This window comes from Hydra vulgaris, chromosome 12, assembly GCF_038396675.1.
Source record: "Hydra vulgaris chromosome 12, alternate assembly HydraT2T_AEP".
Classification (NCBI taxonomy): domain Eukaryota; kingdom Metazoa; phylum Cnidaria; class Hydrozoa; order Anthoathecata; family Hydridae; genus Hydra; species Hydra vulgaris.
Genome location: NC_088931.1, coordinates 49,251,017 through 49,271,466, shown reverse-complemented (window position 1 = coordinate 49,271,466; position 20,450 = coordinate 49,251,017). Strand labels below are relative to the sequence as shown.

Genomic DNA, 20,450 nt, shown 5'->3' with positions numbered 1-20,450 from the left:
AGGTCATCCATTTGATTATGGATTGTAAAACCCGATGGAGCAGCTTATTGCTTATGCTTGAAAGATTTGACAAATTAAAACATTGTGTTAAAAAGGCATTTCTAGATTTAGAATTGGATTCCAAAATTGACGATTCAATTAAGATGGACGAAAATGAATATAAAATTGTATCTGATTTAGTAGCACTTTTGACTCCTGTTAAAGCCACTGTGGAAGCACTTTGTCGACGAGACGCAACTTTAATTACAGCTGACATTGCATTAGAGTTTATGTTGACCAAAATAAAACAACAAAAATCTGAAATCGGGAATAAATTGTATGCTGCTTTGAGTCACCGAATTAAAGAGAGGAGAACACCATTAAGTAGCTTAGTTTATTATCTTCATAATGGCCAGGTTACATCAACGAAAATCACAGATGTTTTTGTCCCAAATACAAGTAATCAAAATAAAAAGATTATAGTAAGCATGATAAAACGTTTTCATCCCGCAGATATAGCATCAGCAGCAGACAGCAGTTGTGATGTTCAGCTAAACCAGGTTTTAAGAAGCGACGAAGGTGATAAGAAAGTCAAAACAATTAGTGAACAATTAAACGAAGTTATGGAAAAAGATTGATAGCTATACGAACAACATCTATAAGGGTAGAAAGTATAACTTCTAAGATTCAAAAAGAAATGTTTTTATTTGAAAGTGGTGGCACAAGAGGTGATCACCTTCAAAAAGTGTATAACTATATTCTATCTATACGACCAACAAGTGTAGAGTCTGAACGAGCATTCTCAGCCGCTGGGTTTTTATGCTCTAAAAATCGAACACGATTAAACGATGAAATGATGGACGCTTTGAGTTTTTTAAGGTGGAGCTTTCAAAACGAATTATAACTCTTATATATTAATGTATACTTATATTATTTTTAAACATTGTTATTTTGTGTTATCGTTTAAAGGTGTTATTTATAGTTTAAATTACTTTACTTCATCAGTTAAATTAATTATATAATAGTGTTTGATAATTAAAAGTTCTTCGCAGGCTTTATCTTCTATGATTGTAAGTTTTTCATTCAATCCCGGTATTTCCCGGGATTTCCCGGGGACAAATTTGTAATCCCGAAATCCCGGGATTGAGAATTTCCGGGATTTTTGCCATCCCTAGTTGCGTAGATGAAATAACAAAGTTTCGTAACAAAATTACCGTTAGCCGAATCTGACATTTATAACTTGTTTTCAGTTTTATTAGGCAATCTTGTAATCAAATTTTGTTACTTAAATTAGCATAACTTTTTGTTGAAGCATTAATTTGTTATGAAATATTCACTATTATAATTTTGATTTTAACTCTTTCCTCGTTTCAAGTTATTTATATTTATATACCTTCAAATGTTCAAACTATAAAATACATAAACTATTTTTATTATTGGTTGTCATTAAAAAGTTGAGAGGCGTTAAAGCTAGAATTATGTTATACACAAACTCAAAAAACAAGCTTACTCGGAAAACTATTTTTTATCGTTTGACATAAATAATGCAAGTAAAAGTAACATATAACAACTACTAAAAGTAAACATATAAGAAGCAAAAGTAGCATATAACATTTAGCAACTACAACTTATAACAACTTATGCATTTTTTTGTTTTTTTTTATTTAAGCATTTTATTGCTTTTTTAAAGTATTTATCCAATTAGATATGACTATAAAATTGTGACTAGAAGATTGTATTTTTTAATTGTAAGTCTTTATTATTTTATATTTTTTGTTGAAATATTTACATAAAACCCAAATCCTACGATGATAAAATGCATATTTTTGAAACTAAGAAATGAATTTCATAAAACTATATAATAACTATAACTTTATGGCAAAAATTGAGCAAAATTTCCCGGAAAATTGTCGGAAATTTTCGACCTCATTATTTTCTGATGTCTGATCAACAACGAAGTTTTTACGAAAAGTTAATTCAATAAAATCGGAAACAAAAAGTACAAAAAAAAAACAATACAAAAATGAAGTTTCGCTCTTTTAATTTTGAGAAAATGTTTACATGGATAAAAAATTCTCAAAAATAACACAAAAAAACAATTTCATTCGGTGCCGTAACTCTGGATACGCACGTACCTAATAAATACAAAAATTAAATATCATTAACTATCATATGTTTTACTTTCAAAATCACATGTCGTTAGACATTAGGTTCATGTCCTTTAAGTTAATTTGTTTGCTTAATATTTGTTAATTTTCTTTTAGCTCGATAGATTTTCATATAGTTTTCAATTTTGTCATAAGATTACAGTGATAACGCAATTAACTTGTGATGAATAGCAAACTGAATTGGATTATTATTTTGATTTCTCTGGTATCAGTGCATTGTTTTGAACCCATAACAACAGCTGGCGTTGTTGCTTTTGGGAGTTTTGCTATATATGGAGGCAGTATGTGTTTAATTTTATCTTGTTAGAATTATTATTACAACACTTATCATATTAGTTTTATTTACTTTTTTGATTCTGCATTTCGAAATAAGGAATTTTTGTGCTAAAGTAGCTGATTTTTTTTTTAATTTTAAATATAGGAGACTAATTTTTTTTTTAAATTTGTTTATTAGTTTATTTGTCATTAGGTTTAACCGAATGGTTAAACCTAAGGGTTTAATAAAGGGGACTAATTTTTAAATAAAGTTTTAAATAAACTAAGTTTTAAATCAAGGGGACTAATTTTTTTTTTAATTTATTTATTCACTAGTTTATTTGTCATTAGGTTTAACTTAAGGGTTAACCTAAGGGTTATGGTAACCTTGGGTTTAAGATTTAGCATGCTTAAACCCAATAGGTTTACCCATTTAAATTTTTTACCCATGCAGAATCACTTAGGATAATGATTTGATTTATAATAGGATAATTTCACATCAAATCACCCAGTTCAATAAATCATGTGCCTTTCATTTTTTTTTCACACTGTGACACTTGATTCATGTTTATGAAAAAATCTTGCATGCAAAATATCAGTCAAAAATGTTGAGTGGTTCTTGGATATTGCAACTCTAATATTAGTTTTTATTTTAGTTTTGAATCTCAAAATACCTATCTTTTAATTAAAAGAGTGTTAAAGAAACGTTTAGTTGATATATGTACACTCCACTTTAGCTGTTTTTATTCAAGTTAGTTGATAAGTGTACACTCCACTGCCTTCTCAGCTACTTACCCGCAGTCCATAGCAACATTATCAGTGTAAAAGTTATTAAAAATCATTTTATTATTAAACAAAGTTAACATTAAATAAAATTAATAAAAATAATAAGTATTACATATTGTAGATTCTAAAACACTATATCAATTTAAATCAAAGTTGGACTTATTTTTAACATAAATTGGCTGTTAAAGCCTAGATTACCTAGGCTCCGTACATTGTCATTGTACATGTACACATTATATTATTATTAAATAAATAAATAAATATTATAATATTACCTATTATATATATATATATATATATATATATATATATATATATATATATATATATATATATATATATATATAATAATACCTATTATTAAAAGCATCTAAAACTATATTTTACTTAAATACCACTTTTTCAAAAAGTTACTAAAAAAAATTTCTAAGAGCAACAAATATCATATAATTTTAAATTTAAAACTTAAAAACATACTAGATGTTAAATGATGATTATACAAGATTTTTTAACTATTGAAAATACATTTTATTTTGAATTTAGTTGTAGTATAATTTTGAGACCAGGTAAAGTACTCTTGAGTCCTCAAAAAACAAGGGGAGGGGGAATTTTAGTCTAGATCTAATAAACATGGGGAGGGGGGACTTGTTAATAGAAGGGGATTGGAAAGTTTTTTATATTACAATATAAATATTTTTTATAAAAAGTTTCAGTTTATAAATTCAAACTAATACTTTTTACAAAACAATCATAAAACTTTTTAAATCTAGTGTGGCTTGTGGTCAAATGCGCATTTTCTAGCTGCTGTTTTATAATAATTTCAATAGGATTTAGTATCCTGATATAAGCTATATACTTTGGTGAAAAATAAATTAAATTTTTGACAAATCAAGATTTACTTGGTGATTTTTAAAGCCTGTTTACACTGAAAGTTATTTTTTTTATCAGTGACTGAAATAACTATTTTCTAATTTTTAAGACCGATTTCCCTGATTTTTTTTTTGATAACAAGTAAAAATTAATAAACAGGGGTTTTAATAAGCTCGGGGTGGGCAGGAAAAATTTCCAAAAAATTAATAAATGTCCCCCCTCCTTTTATTAGAGATTCGAAATTATGCAGATTAACCAATTGGGTGAAGAAACTTAACTTCAGCATCACCTTCTTCCAGATTAATTTCAGTTATAATGCCAACCCAATTCTTATCATCATAGACTACTGCTACATAACGAAGATACCTATCTCATTTTTTCACTTTAGAATCATGTCCCTGGTAGTACCGCGCTTAACTTGTTTCTCCGCGCAGCGGCCTTGTTCATCAAGGTTCGTGTTTTGGAGTTATAGATTTGAGAGCGGGTTATAATCACAAGTAGCCTCCTCATCTGTAGTGGCCTTATCCGCCTTGGGGAGGTGAATTAACAACAACAACAACAACAACAAAGTTGTTGTTGTAAGTCTCATCATTTATTTTAGAATTAAATTTAAAGAAGTTATTATTATTAAGGATTACTCAAGATTTTTTAACTTTGTCAAGTGATAACCTTTTATAATTACATAAAATGGCTCCTATTTATCCTTGATTATGTAGAGAAATAATTAAACCTTAAGAACAAACAAATTATATCTGTTCAGAATGAAAATTTATGTACAAAACAAGATAAAATGTGAAGTATACTCAAAAGCTGCTACCAGCTGCTTACAGTCAAAATTTTAAAAATCAAAAGCTGCTATCAGCAGCTTGAGGTTGTAAAAGATTTAAATTTTGTGATCATTTTGTATCTAAATAAATTTTTCTAGATGCCTTAATTATGTTGCGTTGTTTTTTATTTTGACATTTTGATAGTTTTTAACAGTTTTTAATTAGTAATTCTTTTAATATGTTTAAGTGGTATTTAATGTCAATATTTGTAAATTACAATATTGTATAAATTCAAATGAAAGTTTGTATAAACAGTTTTTTTTTGTGAAAATCTATAATTTAACCGCGCATAGGATTCTAGCTACGCAAAAGATTTAAAGTTAGAAAGCAAATGATGGAATTATCTTTAATATTTTTAGACGTTTTTGAACATCAATTGCTGTTTCTAATGTTTTTGCATGTTGGATGCTGCAAACCATGCTTATTGCAGATATGCAATATGTGGAATTGATATTGCTTTATCCTGTGTTGCTTTGAAATGCTGCTTATGTTTGAAAGATGCATAAGAGAAAAATGCAAAGAAAATTGACAATGTAGGCCTAATCAGGAAAGGTATATGGCTGCATGCCTTGTCTATGCATGAAATAATATTTTTAGGCAAACTGACCATTAGGGTGTCCCAAACAAACATGAAAAAAAAAAAGACTGAATTTATAAAAATTTTGAATATTGTACCATCTTGGGTCTCAAATTAAGAGAAGTTTATTATATTTTTAAATTTAGAATGAAAATTTCAAAAATGATAATTATTAAATATATATATAAAATAGATATATATAAAAACTTATTAAATAAAAATTATAAGAGAAATTTGATAAAAATGCATTTTTTTTTTTTAAATTTTTGTTTCATTTTTGATGCTATTAAATCATATATTTTTATATAGTATAATTATAATTTTTTAAATTTTCATATATTTTCACTTCATTTTTAAATCCAACTTGATACACTTTGGAAGAACTTTTTTTTAATAATATTAGGAACTTGTTGTTGTTTAAGGGTCTTGAGGGTCCCCTAAAAATAGTTTTTCGAAAAAAGTTTTTAAATCAAGTGTTTTTTTATCATATAGAACACATTAAGGGAGTTGCAGCATATATTTTTCAAAATTGTTGTTTTTTAGGATACCCTACTGACCGCATCAATAATTTGCAAGAAAGCTAAACTTATCCACAGAAAAAAAAAACTTGGCCACAGAGGAAAAAAACTTATTCTAAAAAAGGAAACAAAATTTTAACAAAATATAAAACTTAAGTTAAATTTAAATGATAGAAAAATTAATCAACTTCAAAAAGAAAATTTTTTTTGTCACAAAAAAAAAATTTGCAAAATATTTATACTGTTTTTGTTTTCTTTTTTTAGGGTTGTTGTTATTTTCAGTTACAAAGATACAATTCAAGGAAAGAAAGACTATAAGTCATAAAAATTTAAGAACTAAAGACTAGATACGAAATTTATTCACAAATTTCATCAGTCTGTGTATTAAGAAACTAATTCATTATTCATGCTAATATGGGAAATTTAGTTAAATTTTTTATTTTATTTAATTTTTAAAAAGGTTTTTGCTACATTTGACATTTCTCGATATTAGTCAGGCTAGAAGATAAAGTGCTATTTATTATTAAAGGATATTATTTAAGTTTTTAAATATAACAAGATATTACTTATTATTTTATTAGATCTTTTATAACATTGCAATCAATTAATTGCAAAATTTATTAATTACGGAAGAAGTTCAAAAAATATTTGCATTTTTTCTTTTACAAATGTACTGACCACATTTGATGCCTGTCTGAAATTGTTTCCTCAATATTAATTTTCCAAGATAAATACAAATTACTAGAAGAGGTTTTTTTTTGTTTTTGTTTTTTGTCTTAAAAATACTTTAAAATCAAATTTTTAAAAATGTTTAAATGATTTCCTAATAATTTCATCAAAAAATACCCTCTTGGGTTCACAATTTAATGAATCCGAGGCAAACGCAGACTTTATCAATAAGTCAAGGGCAGAGCTATACCATGTAGTAATGGAGGGCCATTTTGAGTTTTTTTTTAATTGATGGTTCCAGACTGTCTATTATGGAAGTGATTTTTCAGGTATAATAATTTGTAAGCTGGCAAGCCCATAGTTTAAAATTTGCACTCCACAATTTTATTAAACTTTCATGCTACTTTTAAACAGCCTCCCTAATTTACTTTCATTTTCAAAGAACATACTTTGTTACATATAACTTTAAAAGAAAAAACCTTAAAAATCTAAGGGGGGTCACCCTCATAGATGTTGCCCCCCCCCCCCCAAATAATTCTGCCAATCTGCCATTACAATCGGTAGTGAATACAACCAAGTATTTTATATTTAAACATTATTAAAAGCTTGTTGTAATTTGACAATAAAATCTTGTTACATTTAAAAATAAAAAGACGTATTTTACAAATGAGTAGCAATTAGTTTTCTCACTTCCTTTTGTATCAATAAAAAATGTAAAGTTTAACTAAAATATTTAAAGATAATTTAAAAGTTGTTTATAGTTCTAGTGTAAATATTTAAGTGTTTCCTTATATACTGACTGATAAAAGTTGTGAATAAAATATATATGAGTTATAATTTTTTTATCTTTCTTTTTCCTTGTATCGTTTTTTTATAGCGAACTACCATCCTAAAAAAACAAGAAAAATTGTTAAGTTTTTTTTTTTTTCTAAAGCAGATTTTATTACTTTATTTAAGCATTTTTTTTTTTAACGTGTATTTTTGTTTAGCTTTCTTTTAGTGCAAGTTCTTGAAACTCAAAATATTTAAAAATGCCCTCAGTTTGTTGAAAAAAAGTTATTATATGCGTAGACAAACAAGACATGTGGCAGCGCACCTTTGGGAAGGCCTAGGAGATCCTTCCCAATGTCATGACATTGGGAAGACCTGCAATGTTTTGTTGCAAGCTTTTTACGAAAGGACTAGGCCGTAGTTTATTTTAATAGAGCTGAATTAGATGCCATTTTTGATTTTGAACCATTAACATGGGTTGGAAGTTCAAGTTCAATTGTTCTCAAACTCCATAATGGTCTATTACTGATTTTTTGATGCAGGATAACAGGAAAATTGAGATTGAAATCAAAAGCACCAATTGAACTATTAATACTGTAAAGAGTTAATATGTTTCAGGAGTTAGTTAACAAATACAGCTTGTAGGTTGGCATAAAACTAAAAGCAATCTGGTCGATCCATCAACAAGAGTACCTTGTTAGAGAATAAAAATGTTGAAGCCTGAAAGCTCTGTAAATTTATGCTTTAGTCAGAAAAAGTTTCCAGATGCTACAGATAAAGAGGTATGTAAGATAATTCAAACAACTGAGTGATCAAAATCAAGCAAACAGCTGAGTGATCAAGAATCTCTTTAGCAGAAGCTGTATACTTGTATAATGTCTCAGTTAAAAAGAAAGTGGTGAGTCCTATGGACAAATTGCATAACTATTAGGCTTAAAGTATTGGAACAAAAGTTTGGCTTGTCAACAAATGTGCTCAAAACTCCTTGGGTTAATGAACGTGTGCGGTTGAAACTGAGATGCATTGTTAGACAAAATGACAACCAGGTACTACCACTTGAGACATTGGAGCAAGTAGTCAAAGTGGATGGGATGTTATGTCATGTGAAGCACATAAAACCAAAAAGAGGAATGCACAGCAAATAGTTTGATGGAGATCTGAGAAACTGTGAAGAGGTTGAACACACAGATACTAGTGATGATCTAAAAGTAAATATAGCTACAAGTGCAGGTGCAGATCACTCAGTGGTTGACAGTAAAATCCAGAACAACTCTGTGCCCCTATATTGAACCAACTGAGAATGATAAATACCTTTCCAACTTTCCAAAGGTTGTCATTGAATGTGATCCTAGAGGATCAAGGAGAAGTGTTTTTGCATCAGAATAGAAATTGCTAGATGCTTTAATTATGTTGCAAAAATTTTTTTTATAACAGTTTTTTAATTACATTTAAATACATTGTTATGTGACAGTTTTTTAAAATTTTTAAATTAGTAATTATTTTTAATATGTTTAAGTAGTACTTGATGTCAATGTTTGTTGGCTACATTATTGTAGAAATTCAAACATTAAATTTGTATTAACACCTTTTTATTTACTAAAAGACCTGTCTATTGATGTATTTTTTGTGTAAAAAATGTAAAATATTCTCAATGCAAAATTGATGCATTGCTGATTATTTTGGTATTTCATTTCAAACTTTTTTGCGCTATCAATCTTTTTACAGTATCACAGATCCCTTTGCATGGTGACTTCTTAAAAAAAATTTTTTTAAGAATCCGACATTTTTGACAGGTCGTAATATAAGTGAAATTTTTTTTCTTCCTAATTATTCAACCTGACACTTAAAAAAGCATAATAAAATGCTATTTTTAAAAATGTTAATATAAACAGAATATGTACCAATTATATTCGGACAAATGATTTACTTTGTTCTACATGAAGTAAATTTTGAGTAGCTTATTTTTATGATTCTTGTATTTTTAAAATTAGTATTTTTGTATGTTGCGTATAGTGTGTGATAATTAAATAGTATGTGGTTTTGCTTTTGCTAATTAAGTTATTCTTCATTTTCAGCATGTTACTGATTATATTCAGGAATGCTGAGCAAGTTTGGAGTCCAGTAGTCCATATTATTGATTAGAGTATAAGGTATCCTATAAGTTTTTGGGACTCTGGGACTCCAGTATTTGTTTTTTTTTGTTTTTTATCCAAAATTTGTTAGGGCATTTAAAGTTGACCTAACATTTTTGTCAAAGAGCTCTTCAGAATTCCATTCAACCAGGATGTTCACATCTCCTTCCTTGCCAATGTCATTTATTTGATCAGATTCAATATCAATTTGGAATTCCCTAATATGTAGATATTTTAAATCATTTTAAGAGTTTAACCTGCTTATAAACTTTTTCTACTGTATAATTTAAGACGAATGGTGACACAAAATGTTACCAGATCAATGCCTCATTATTTAATAAAAAAATTTTAAAAATTCAAAATTAAATCTTCGTTCATAAACATTACAACAGATGGTCATCATGGTTAGCCTTGTCAAGATACTTGCAAAACTTTTTTTGAAAGAAGTTTAAATTAGTTTTTGATTATTATTTTAGCAGGGGTTAGTTTTTGAGTTTTTGCATCTTTTAATATTTTAAGACTTTTTTCTATTATCTTAGCAAACGTTTTTTGGGTGTCCACATGGTACTGTTCATCTTGGGTAAAAAATTTTAATAAAAATTATCTGCATTTTGGTATTTTTATAAAATATAAAAATTATAAACAGATAAAATAATAAATAAAGCTAAAAAAGAATTGAAACCAACATAAATTATTTTTTTAATTTGTGATGACACAAACAATTTAACATTTGTGTAATATTTAGCACATAAAGTTCAAAGGATTAAACATATTTTTATTTTGTATTTTTATTGATTAATTCTACATCAAGTTACCCTTTTATATATTCCATGTTAATCATGGAATTTATTAAACATATTCAATGTTATTTAACATATTTAATGGTAATCATGGAATTATGGCGAGTTATGTCTTATGTTGTAAAAGATTTTTAAAACTTTTTTTATAAAGACTTAAAATTTAATAAATTAATGCAAAAAACATTTTCATTTCATTTTCTCAAATAGCTGCAAAAAATAACTATAAAAACTGCCGCAATTGAAAGCAGTATTTAACAAATTTGTGTATGTTTGTTAACCATTAATTCCATTTGTGCATTATTTAATGCCTTTTTACATCCAAATCCTACAATAAAATAAATGCAGGCCTATTTAAAAAATTTTAACAAAGCTGTTATTTTAATTAAAGTATAGAGTTTGCTTTAAAGTCATGTGAAATGTAAAATTTTCTCAATTTTTTTTTTTTTTTAGAGTTCTATTATTCTCATTATTTTCTCATTATCCAGCAACTACAGGACAAATTAACTTTTGGATTTAACTAATTAGTGGAAATTTAATAGTACACTATCGTTTTTTTGGGATTTTCTCATCTGTAAAAACTCTAGATAATAAAATCAAAATATTTAGATAAAAATAATTTTGATGCATATATTGATATATATATATATATATATATATATATATATATATATATATATATATATATATATATATATATATATATATATTATATATATTATATATATATATATATATATATATATATATATATATATATATATATATATATATATCAATTTTTTTTTTGCTAACCTAAATCCATACCGGTCATGGCAAATGAACCAAAATTTTAGGATTTCGGAATGGAATAGGAATCAGATATGATATAATCAGATATAATCAGAATAGGATATCAGATATAATCAGAATAGGAATCTTATATAATCAGAATAGGAATCAGATATGGTGCAGAAATTTAAAAATTTCTGATTTTTTCAAAATAAAAACTTTAGTAGCAAAAATATGTTTTGTACATTCTTTGAAGCTCGATATTTCAAAAACAAAATTTTAGAAAAACTTAGTTTTATTTTTATTAATTTCACATTTTATCCATAATGTCCATCTAAAAAACCTATAAAGTTGTTTCCAATTATAAAAAGTTGATGACTCAGCATACAAAATATATAATTTAAGAACTGGAAATACGTTTTTTTTTTAGTTTTATTTTCAGAAATTTGCTAATATGATATTTTAATAAGATTTAATAAGAAATTATAGAATTAAAAAAAAATACTGTTCAAAATTAAGAAATACTATTCTATCTGTGTTCAGTTAGAATCACATAACTTGTCATGGTTTGCAGGAATTATAAAACTGAAGCTATATTTAAATGTTAAAGAGGTAACAAGCAAGAATTAAATTTACCCAACTTAATAATAAAAAAATAAAAAATCAAACACCTCATGGTCGAATTTACAAAGGAAATAAAAGAAAATCAAGATACTATAAAGCAATACCTGGAATTAAAGATGGAAAGTGACACAAAAATTGAAATTCCTGAAATTTTCAAAAGTGGCCCTATAATTTGTTGCCTCTCCTCCTTAATTAGGGGCCACAAAGTAACACTTGTTGCTGATATGTGACATGCACATAATTACCAGTCACCTCCATGCTTCTGCCAGTCATCCATCTGTATTTACCAGTCATCCAATAGTTTTAATGCATTAATCTGAATGCTTCTTATCTTAACCTTTTAGCAGTTTTTATTAGCAATGTTAACACCACATCATTTCAAAAAATTATCTCCGTGGTTTGTTATCCCAATACCAAAACAGGCAATCTTATTGTTATTAAACACCATAATTTGCTAACAGATTAAAAAAATAAGGAAAAGGCTTAAAATGCAAACAATAGGTTTTGCATCAAAAATAAATAAAACACTGAAGTAGCAAAACATTTCTGAATCTAAAAAGAAAAAAGTCGTAAAACGTCAGAGGAAAACACTTCTTGTCAAGAAAACTTGTGTTGGGTTTCTTGTAGTATAACTAATAGAACAGCAGCAAACTTAAACAGTGAATAAAATTTACAGCTTATTTTATTGTCTCATTTTAAACACCATTTTGACCTTAGCTTTGGGAAAAAAATTTTCAAAGATTTTGAAATTGAATTTGAAAGTTTTTTCAAAGATTATGATATGTTAAATAATTCGTTTTTATTTAATCCTCTTGTCAGTTTTTTGATAACTTTTTCCTTTTTATGTTATAATTATTTTTTATTTTAAGCCAAGATCTACTGTCAATATAAAGAATGCTGTGATGATAATTGGATCAATCACGATGTTTCAGGTATTCAAAACAGTTTAAAGGAAAAGCTTTTTGGGCAGCATTTAGTAATAAAGATGGTTGGTAAAGCTGTGGAGTCACATATTAAAGAAAAAACTCCTAAAAAACCTTTGGTTATGTCCTTTCATGGATGGACAGGTAGTGGTAAAAGTTTTGTATCAGATATTGTTGCACAACATTTGTATAAAAATGGTCTAAAGAGTAAATTTATTCACAAAAAAATTGCAACATTCCATTATCCACATGGTGGTGATTTGAAGGCATACAAAAAAGAGTTGAAAAATTTTATTGAGAATAATGCAAAAAAATGTGAGCGCTCGCTGTTTATATTTGATGAAGTGGACAAATTGCCAGAGGGTCTTGCAGATGTTTTAAAACCTTATTTAGACTACCACCATGCATTAGAAGGCACCGATTACCGTAAAAATATTTTTATATTTCTAAGCAATACTGCCGGTCACAAAATTAACAATTTTGCTATTAAACACTTTGCCAATGGTAAATCTAGAGAAATGATAACCAGTGTTGAAATGGATAAACTCTTATCTGTTGGTGCATTTAATATGCCAGGTGGCTTTAAAAATGCTGATATTGTCTTAGCAGGATTAATAGACTTCTATGTGCCTTTTTTACCACTGGAGCGTAAACATGTCAAGCAATGCGCACAAGCAGAACTTCAAAAGCGTTATCATGAACATAATGATGCTATTTTAGAAATAATTGCAAATGAAATACATTATTTTCCAGAAGAAGAAAAATGGTTTTCAGCTACAGGATGCAAGACAGTTTCAAAGAAAGTTGAGGTTTTTTTTAATTAGTCTTTTCAAAATAATAGTGTTGTTTTATTTGTCACTTGCTGAAAATATTCTTTTTGCTCAGTTATTTTTAGCAAATGTTTACCACACAAGAGTTTGTAATTGTTTTTTTAAACAAAAATTATTAATTTTATTTTAACCTAACAAAAAACCCAAAGTAACTTGTTTTTAGTTTGTACAAAAAAAGTTCTTAATGCTTTAAATTAAATTTTAGATCAGATTTGTTGTTAAAAATAATTTCATTAGATTTATCTTTTTTAGAGTATCTTGATTAATTTTTGTTTTTAATATAGTTTTTAAATGTGATATTTTTAACATAGAACTTTCTATAAATTGTTTATATTTATATGTGTGAAAAATTTTCGGGTATAAAATGCGATAAAGACCATTATTTAGTAATCTATCGTTGTTGTTTTTTCACTCCATAAAGTTTTATTTTTTTAAGTAAATTGAAATCAGTCTTTTGCTCTTTATTTCAACTTTTATAAATTAAGTTAAGGACATACAGTATGCACAGACAGTTTAACAGACATGTTAAGAACATACAGTATGAAAGGACATACAGTAATGCATGACGCCTTTAATGGTAGAACTGTTAGGTTCTAGTTCTTTTGAGACCCAGGTTGATATACTTTTAAAGAAAAAAAAAATTCATTATATATATGGGAGCCAGTTTATAATCAATGGTCATAGCGGTAGACCTTTTTCAAAAATTAAATAAAACTAATGACTTTTCAGTTACTTTCAAACCAAAGTTTATCTGTTTTTTATATTGGAAACTGGAGATACTAAAAGTTTTCCCAAAAAGTCACATCCCTAATATATATATATATATATATATATATATATATATATATATATATATATATATATATATATATGTGTGTGTGTGTGTGTGTGTGTGTGTGTGTGTGTGTGTGTGTGTGTGTGTGTGTGTGTGTGTGTGTGTGTGTGTGTGTGTGTGTGTGTGTGCGCGTGTGTGTCTATACACACACATGTATATATATATTGTACACCCAGATCAAGGGTGCCACAAGTCAAAAATTATGGATATTGAGTTATGAATGTCATTTGATAGTATGTTATGTGTTGTACATGGTGACAAAATACAACAAGTCTAAAATGAATGTTTACAAAATTACAAATACAAATGGCACTCTTAGTTGAAAAAAATATTAAAAACTTAAAACTTTAACCGTCATTTTCTCAGTTTGACACTTTTTGACTTGTTGCACCCTTGATATGGGTGTACAAAATGTTATATATATATATATATATATATATATATATATATATATATATATATATATATATATATATATATATATATATTAATATATATATATGTATATGTATATATATATATATATACATATACATATACATTTATATGGCCATGTTGTATAAGCTGTAGATGTTAACACATCTACAGCTTATACAACAGCTTCTGTGCAAACTAGAATATGTATATATGTGTTTATATATATATATTTTATATATATATATATGTATATATATACAACATGGCCATAGGAATGTATATATATATATATATATATATATATATATATATATATATATATATATATATATATATATATATATATATATATATATAAACACATATATACATATACTAGTTTGCACAGAAGCTGTTGTATAAGCTGTAGATGAGTATATATACATATATATATATATATATATATATATATATATATATATATATATATATATATATATATATATATATATATATTTATGTAACATTTTGTATTCATAGAGTAAATTTTAACACATGACAAAATCACTCAAAAAGGTTAACAATTATAATCAGGTTGTCAACAATATCTAAACGGCGATTAGTTGACTCAAAATATATTGAAGAGGAGAACATTATGGCTCATGTTACTGTTGCGGACCGTTTTGATAATTCATATAAAAGTTAAAATTTATATATCAAAACAACCTTGTTTCTGGTCTTTTTTAAATATTTGTGAAAAGGCAAATAACATTTAACAAGTGAATGGAGTAAATTTATTACTTTTTGTTGAAATTGGCTTTTGGGTATTTTGTCATTAAAATGAACACTTTAAACTTTTGAATTTCTCCTAATATTTACTTTGGTATTTACTTCTATTTACATATCATATTACAATATTTACTTTTGTATTTACTTTGGTATTTACTATGGATTTGATTTCATAGATAAAATTCATCTTTTACAAAGGGGCTATCCATATATTACGTACGCAAAAATCTCCAAATTTTGACCCCCTCCGCTACCAAACCCCCGCCCCCACCTCCTCCTTTTCTCCCATGAGGGCGGGGAGGAGGTATAAAAATGAGTTACAACGGATGGCCCCATAATACTAACTTAAAGTAAAAAACAAAAAATAATTTAAAGACAAATAAAGTTGCATTTTTTAAAAAAAAAATTTATATGGAACGGTTATTGAAATGGCTAATGGTTATGTTATTATTTTGTTTGTTAGTTTTTTTTATTATTAACTTTAATTTTGTTGTTATTATTCTTTTTCTAGATATTTTTTGCTATTAATAATAATAAATATTATTTTAATGAATGGAGGATATTTTGCCAAAGAAATGTGGTGTTAAGTATTCTCCTCCTACACTAGTTTTATTTTACACTGTTAAGTCATCAGGGAAGATTCATCGGCGCTCTATACCAATACGTTTAAATGAAAATACAAACGAAGAAAAACTTTTTACCAGTCTGCTCAAAGAATCTCATCATTCTAAATATTTAAAAAAATTTAAGCATGAACAAATTGAAAGACTGTTTAAAATGTTGATGACAAACGTAAACGGTAATCAAACTAACTTAAATGCAGTAATTCAAAAAGAAGCTGTTAATGTTGATTTTGAAACGGAGAATTTAAATAAATTAGACGATGAAACGTTGAACAAAGTAAAAGGACAAATGAATGAGGTTTTTCAAAAAAATCAAATAAAACCCGGTGATAGTGCATGGAAGTATGACGTAGAAGTTGACTTTAGCAACAACGATGGTGTGGCAAAATCATTTTGGGACGAAGATGATTCTGAGTCAGATATGGAGTTTTGATTTGGTATCAAAGTTTAAAAAATTTATATAAAATATTGAGTCGAAATTAATATTTATTTAAAATTACCAGTTATAATATGTGTTTAAGTATATGTGTTTGTATATATACTGTTTATAAAACTTACCTTTATTGTTACCGTGGTTTTATTCTAATATTTGCATAATTGAATTAATGTTTTAAGTCAAATGATTTTTACGATTTTTCGAAAATTTATTCTTCATTTATTATTATTCTTTGACAAAATCTTTATTTCAGATGTTAAATAAAAAGAATATATTTTGGAAACCAGGTGCTGAAAAACCTGGTATCGATTTAAGGACCGAAAGGCAATCAGAGGGTGAAGGAGCTGGAAGCTTTATGATATACAATCCTAATAATTCATTATCTATTCAGCAGCAAAGACAACGACTTCCATCTTTTAAGTATCGAAATGTTGTATTATACTTACTAGAAAAATATCAAACTGTGATTATATCTGCTTCAACTGGCTCTGGGAAATCTACACAAATTCCTCAATACCTATATGAAGCTGGTTGGACTAATGACAAAAAAATTATTGGTGTAACACAACCTCGTCGTGTTGCAGTTACGTCTGTTGCTAGTAGAGTAGCTGAAGAAATAGGAACTGCTTTAGGAAGAGAAGTAGGGTATTCAATTCGTTTTGAGGACTGTACTGATAAAGATTTGACAAAAATTAAATTTCTTACCGATGGTTATTTGGTGAGAGAGATGATGGCTGATCCTTTGCTTTCTCAGTACAGCGTTTTAATGTTAGATGAAGTTCACGAACGGACACTTTATACTGATGTTATAATTGGATTGCTCAAGAAAATTTTGCGCAAACGGCCAGATCTGCGATTGATTATTTCTTCTGCCACATTAGATGCCGATCAGTACCAAAAATTTTTCAATATAAAAAAATCTGTTGACAAAGCCGAAGTTACATCTGTTATATTGGAAATGGAGGGCAGGACTTTTCCTGTTGATGTTTATTATCTTCAAGCTGCTATCCCGAATTATGTGAAATCTGCTGTAGACACTGTCATAAGTATACATAAAACATATTCAGACGGAGATATATTAGTATTTCTTACTGGTCAAGACGAAGTAGAGAATGCCTTACAACTTATACAAAATGAAATTAATTTGTTGCCGAAAAATATGCAAAGTCTTTTATTACTTCCTTTATATGGTGGTTTACCCATGGCTGAACAGTTAAAGGTTTTTCAACGTGCTCCCCCTAATACCAGAAAAGTAGTTGTTTCGACTAATGTCGCTGAAGCATCAATTACTATAAGTGGTATTGTTTATGTTATAGACTCTGGTTTTGTCAAGTTAAAAGCATACAATGCTGCATCAGGATTAGACTCTCTTGTGATAACACCTATTTCAAAAGCATCAGCTGATCAACGATCAGGAAGAGCAGGTAGAGTTCGTGCTGGTAAAGCATATCGTCTTTATCCAGAATGCGAGTTTAATAAATTAAGTTTATTCACCATTCCAGAGATACAAAGAACTAATTTAGCCTCCGTTATTTTACAATTAAAAAGTTTAGGAATAAGTAATGTATTGAGATTCAATTTTTTAAGTGCACCACCAGCTCAGCTTATGATAAATGGCATAGAACTTCTGTTTGCACTTGGTGCACTTACCGAAGAAGGTAATTTAACAGAGCCTTTAGGCGTTCAGATGGCTGAGTTTCCTTTAAATCCAATGCTTTCTAAGATGCTTTTATGCTCTGGAAATTTTCAATGTTCTGAAGAAGCTGTTACGCTAGCAGCCATGCTTCAGATCGAAAATGTTTTTGTTGTCGTACCTAACATGAAAAATAAAGTGACCAGATCAAAACTTCGCTTTGCTGCAAAAGAAGGAGATCATCTAACTCTCATTAATGTTTATCGTGCTTTTATTAAACATGGAAAGAGCATGGATTGGTGCCACAAACATTTTTTGAATTATAAATCTCTTGTTCGTGTAGTAAAGGTTAGAAATCAATTAATATCTATTTTAAAGCAGTACGACATTCCAATAGTTTCGTGTAAAGATGATGACGAAGCTATTCGAAAGTGTATTATATCTGGATTTTTTGCAAATGTTGCTAAGTATCATCCCTCTGGTGAATATAGAACAGTACGTGATAATCGCTCGTTATTTTTGCATCCATCGTCAGTGCTTTCGAGTGTTACGCCTCCTCCGAAACTCCTTATATTTAACGAAGTCCTTTGCACTTCAAAAGATTATATGAGGGATGCTACAGATATAAAACTATCTTGGTTGTTAGAATTAGCAAGTTCTTATTATGAATACGATACAGATTTAGCTATGGATAGAAAGAAACTAAAGCTTGATATATAATTGTTTAAAACATTTTATTTTGTGTTCAACTACATTTTTATAATTGGAGTTTATTTTTTTCATTTAAAACATAGAATGTGAAATTTAAATGTGAAAGTATGAGAATATTTGAATGTGAAATTATGATAAAATTTAAATGTGAAAGTACGAGTAAACTTGAATGAGAAAGTACGAGTAAATTTGAGTGTGAAAGTATGAGAATATTTTTATGTAAAAGTACGAGTAAATCTGAATGTGAAAGTATAAGTAAATTTGATTGTGAGTTAAATTAAAATATAAAAGTACCAGTAAATTTGAGCAAATATAATGGTTTTACCACGAATATTCCTTTTTGATCTACCTCCAAACCATAATGATAATTAAGTTGTTTTTTTTATTTTCTCAATATCCTCATATTATACAATTTTATTCTTTAAATTATGATCATGGCCTACTATAGTAGTCCCAGGCCTAGTAAACGTATGGCTCAAAAAAAAAAAACTGTAGGCGAGTTTTTTTTTTATGGAAGCATTCATTTTTGGTGGTTTTTAGCAAAAAATAAGTTCGTTAGATTTTTCATTCATCATAAACAAAGATTTTTGTAACAAATAAATAATTAAAATCTCCGAAATAAAAAAAATTGTATATTAAATGTAATCTTGTTAAATTTTATTAAATAAAAGGTCTAAATCGTTAAGAAAAAAAGAAAAAACTTTTCCAAAACCAAACTACAATTAGTTTAAAAAAAAAGAAATATATATTATATATATATATATAAAGATCATGCATATTTCTCAAGCACGTTTCAAAATATCTCTGATAAAGTATGCCCAAAAATAACTACAGAAATAAAAAATAAAGGGTATAAGAATCCATGGATGACAATAACTTTAATTAAAGCATCAAAAAGAAAACAAAAACTTTACGTAAAACTTTCGAAATCAAAAAATAAAGATGATGAAAAAATCTACAAAAATTATAAAAAGTTTTTTCAACATAATATAAAAGAAGCAAATATAAGATATTTTTCTAATCGACTTGATAAGCATAAATTAGACATAAAAAGGACTTGGGCTGTTATAAACCAACTAACAGGAAGAGAAAAAAAGAAGCATACTTGCTTATAACAAAAATTACTTTCCGATAAAAAAAATTATAACAAGTGAAACAAATATATGTTAAGAATTTAACAAATATTTTGTTAATGTAGACACCTATCTTGCTTTTAACATTGCGCAACCAATTAAAGCCTTTAATAATTTTTTGGGAGAAAAACCCAACATTAGTATAAATAATGAAAGATAACTAAACTTGAATTTAATAAAGCAATTATTGAACTTAAACGCAACAAGTCATGTAGATACGATGGTATTTCCAGTAATGTAGCTATGTACGGTATGGACAGCATTAGTAAACCATTATTTTATTTAATATCATCTAAATTTGAAAATAGTATATTCCCTGACAGACTTAAATTAGCCAAAATTAGTTCCATTCTCAAAAAAGGTAATTGCAATAATGTTTCTAACTACCGACCTATTT

General features: G+C 27.4%; 2 protein-coding genes across 2 annotated transcripts; both read left to right on the top strand.

Annotated features, from left to right (window-relative positions):
* Positions 1-2,160: 2,160 nt before the first annotated feature.
* Positions 2,161-13,876, top strand: LOC101237515 (torsin-1A). The gene is made up of 2 exons (XM_065813558.1): positions 2,161-2,428; positions 12,614-13,876. Exons 1-2 carry the CDS (start codon positions 2,311-2,313, stop codon positions 13,489-13,491), a joined length of 996 nt encoding a protein of 331 aa, XP_065669630.1. The 5' UTR covers positions 2,161-2,310; the 3' UTR covers positions 13,492-13,876.
* A 2,150-nt stretch (positions 13,877-16,026) lies between these two features.
* LOC100200614 (probable ATP-dependent RNA helicase DHX35) lies at positions 16,027-19,251 on the top strand. Its single transcript, XM_065813557.1, has 2 exons — positions 16,027-16,577; positions 16,830-19,251. The coding sequence occupies exons 1-2, from the start codon at positions 16,515-16,517 to the stop codon at positions 18,927-18,929; spliced, it is 2,163 nt and encodes a 720-aa protein (XP_065669629.1). The 5' UTR covers positions 16,027-16,514; the 3' UTR covers positions 18,930-19,251.
* The last annotated feature ends 1,199 nt before the right edge of the window (positions 19,252-20,450 follow it).

Coding starts and splice junctions, on each gene's coding strand:
- LOC101237515 (XM_065813558.1), top strand. CDS start 2,311: ATGAATAGCAAACTGAATTGGATTATTATTTTGATTTCTCTGGTATCA. Junction 2,429..12,613: donor TTTTGCTATATATGGAGGCA/GTATGTGTTTAA, acceptor TTTTATTTTAAG/CCAAGATCTACTGTCAATAT.
- LOC100200614 (XM_065813557.1), top strand. CDS start 16,515: ATGGTGTGGCAAAATCATTTTGGGACGAAGATGATTCTGAGTCAGATA. Junction 16,578..16,829: donor AGATATGGAGTTTTGATTTG/GTATCAAAGTTT, acceptor TCTTTATTTCAG/ATGTTAAATAAAAAGAATAT.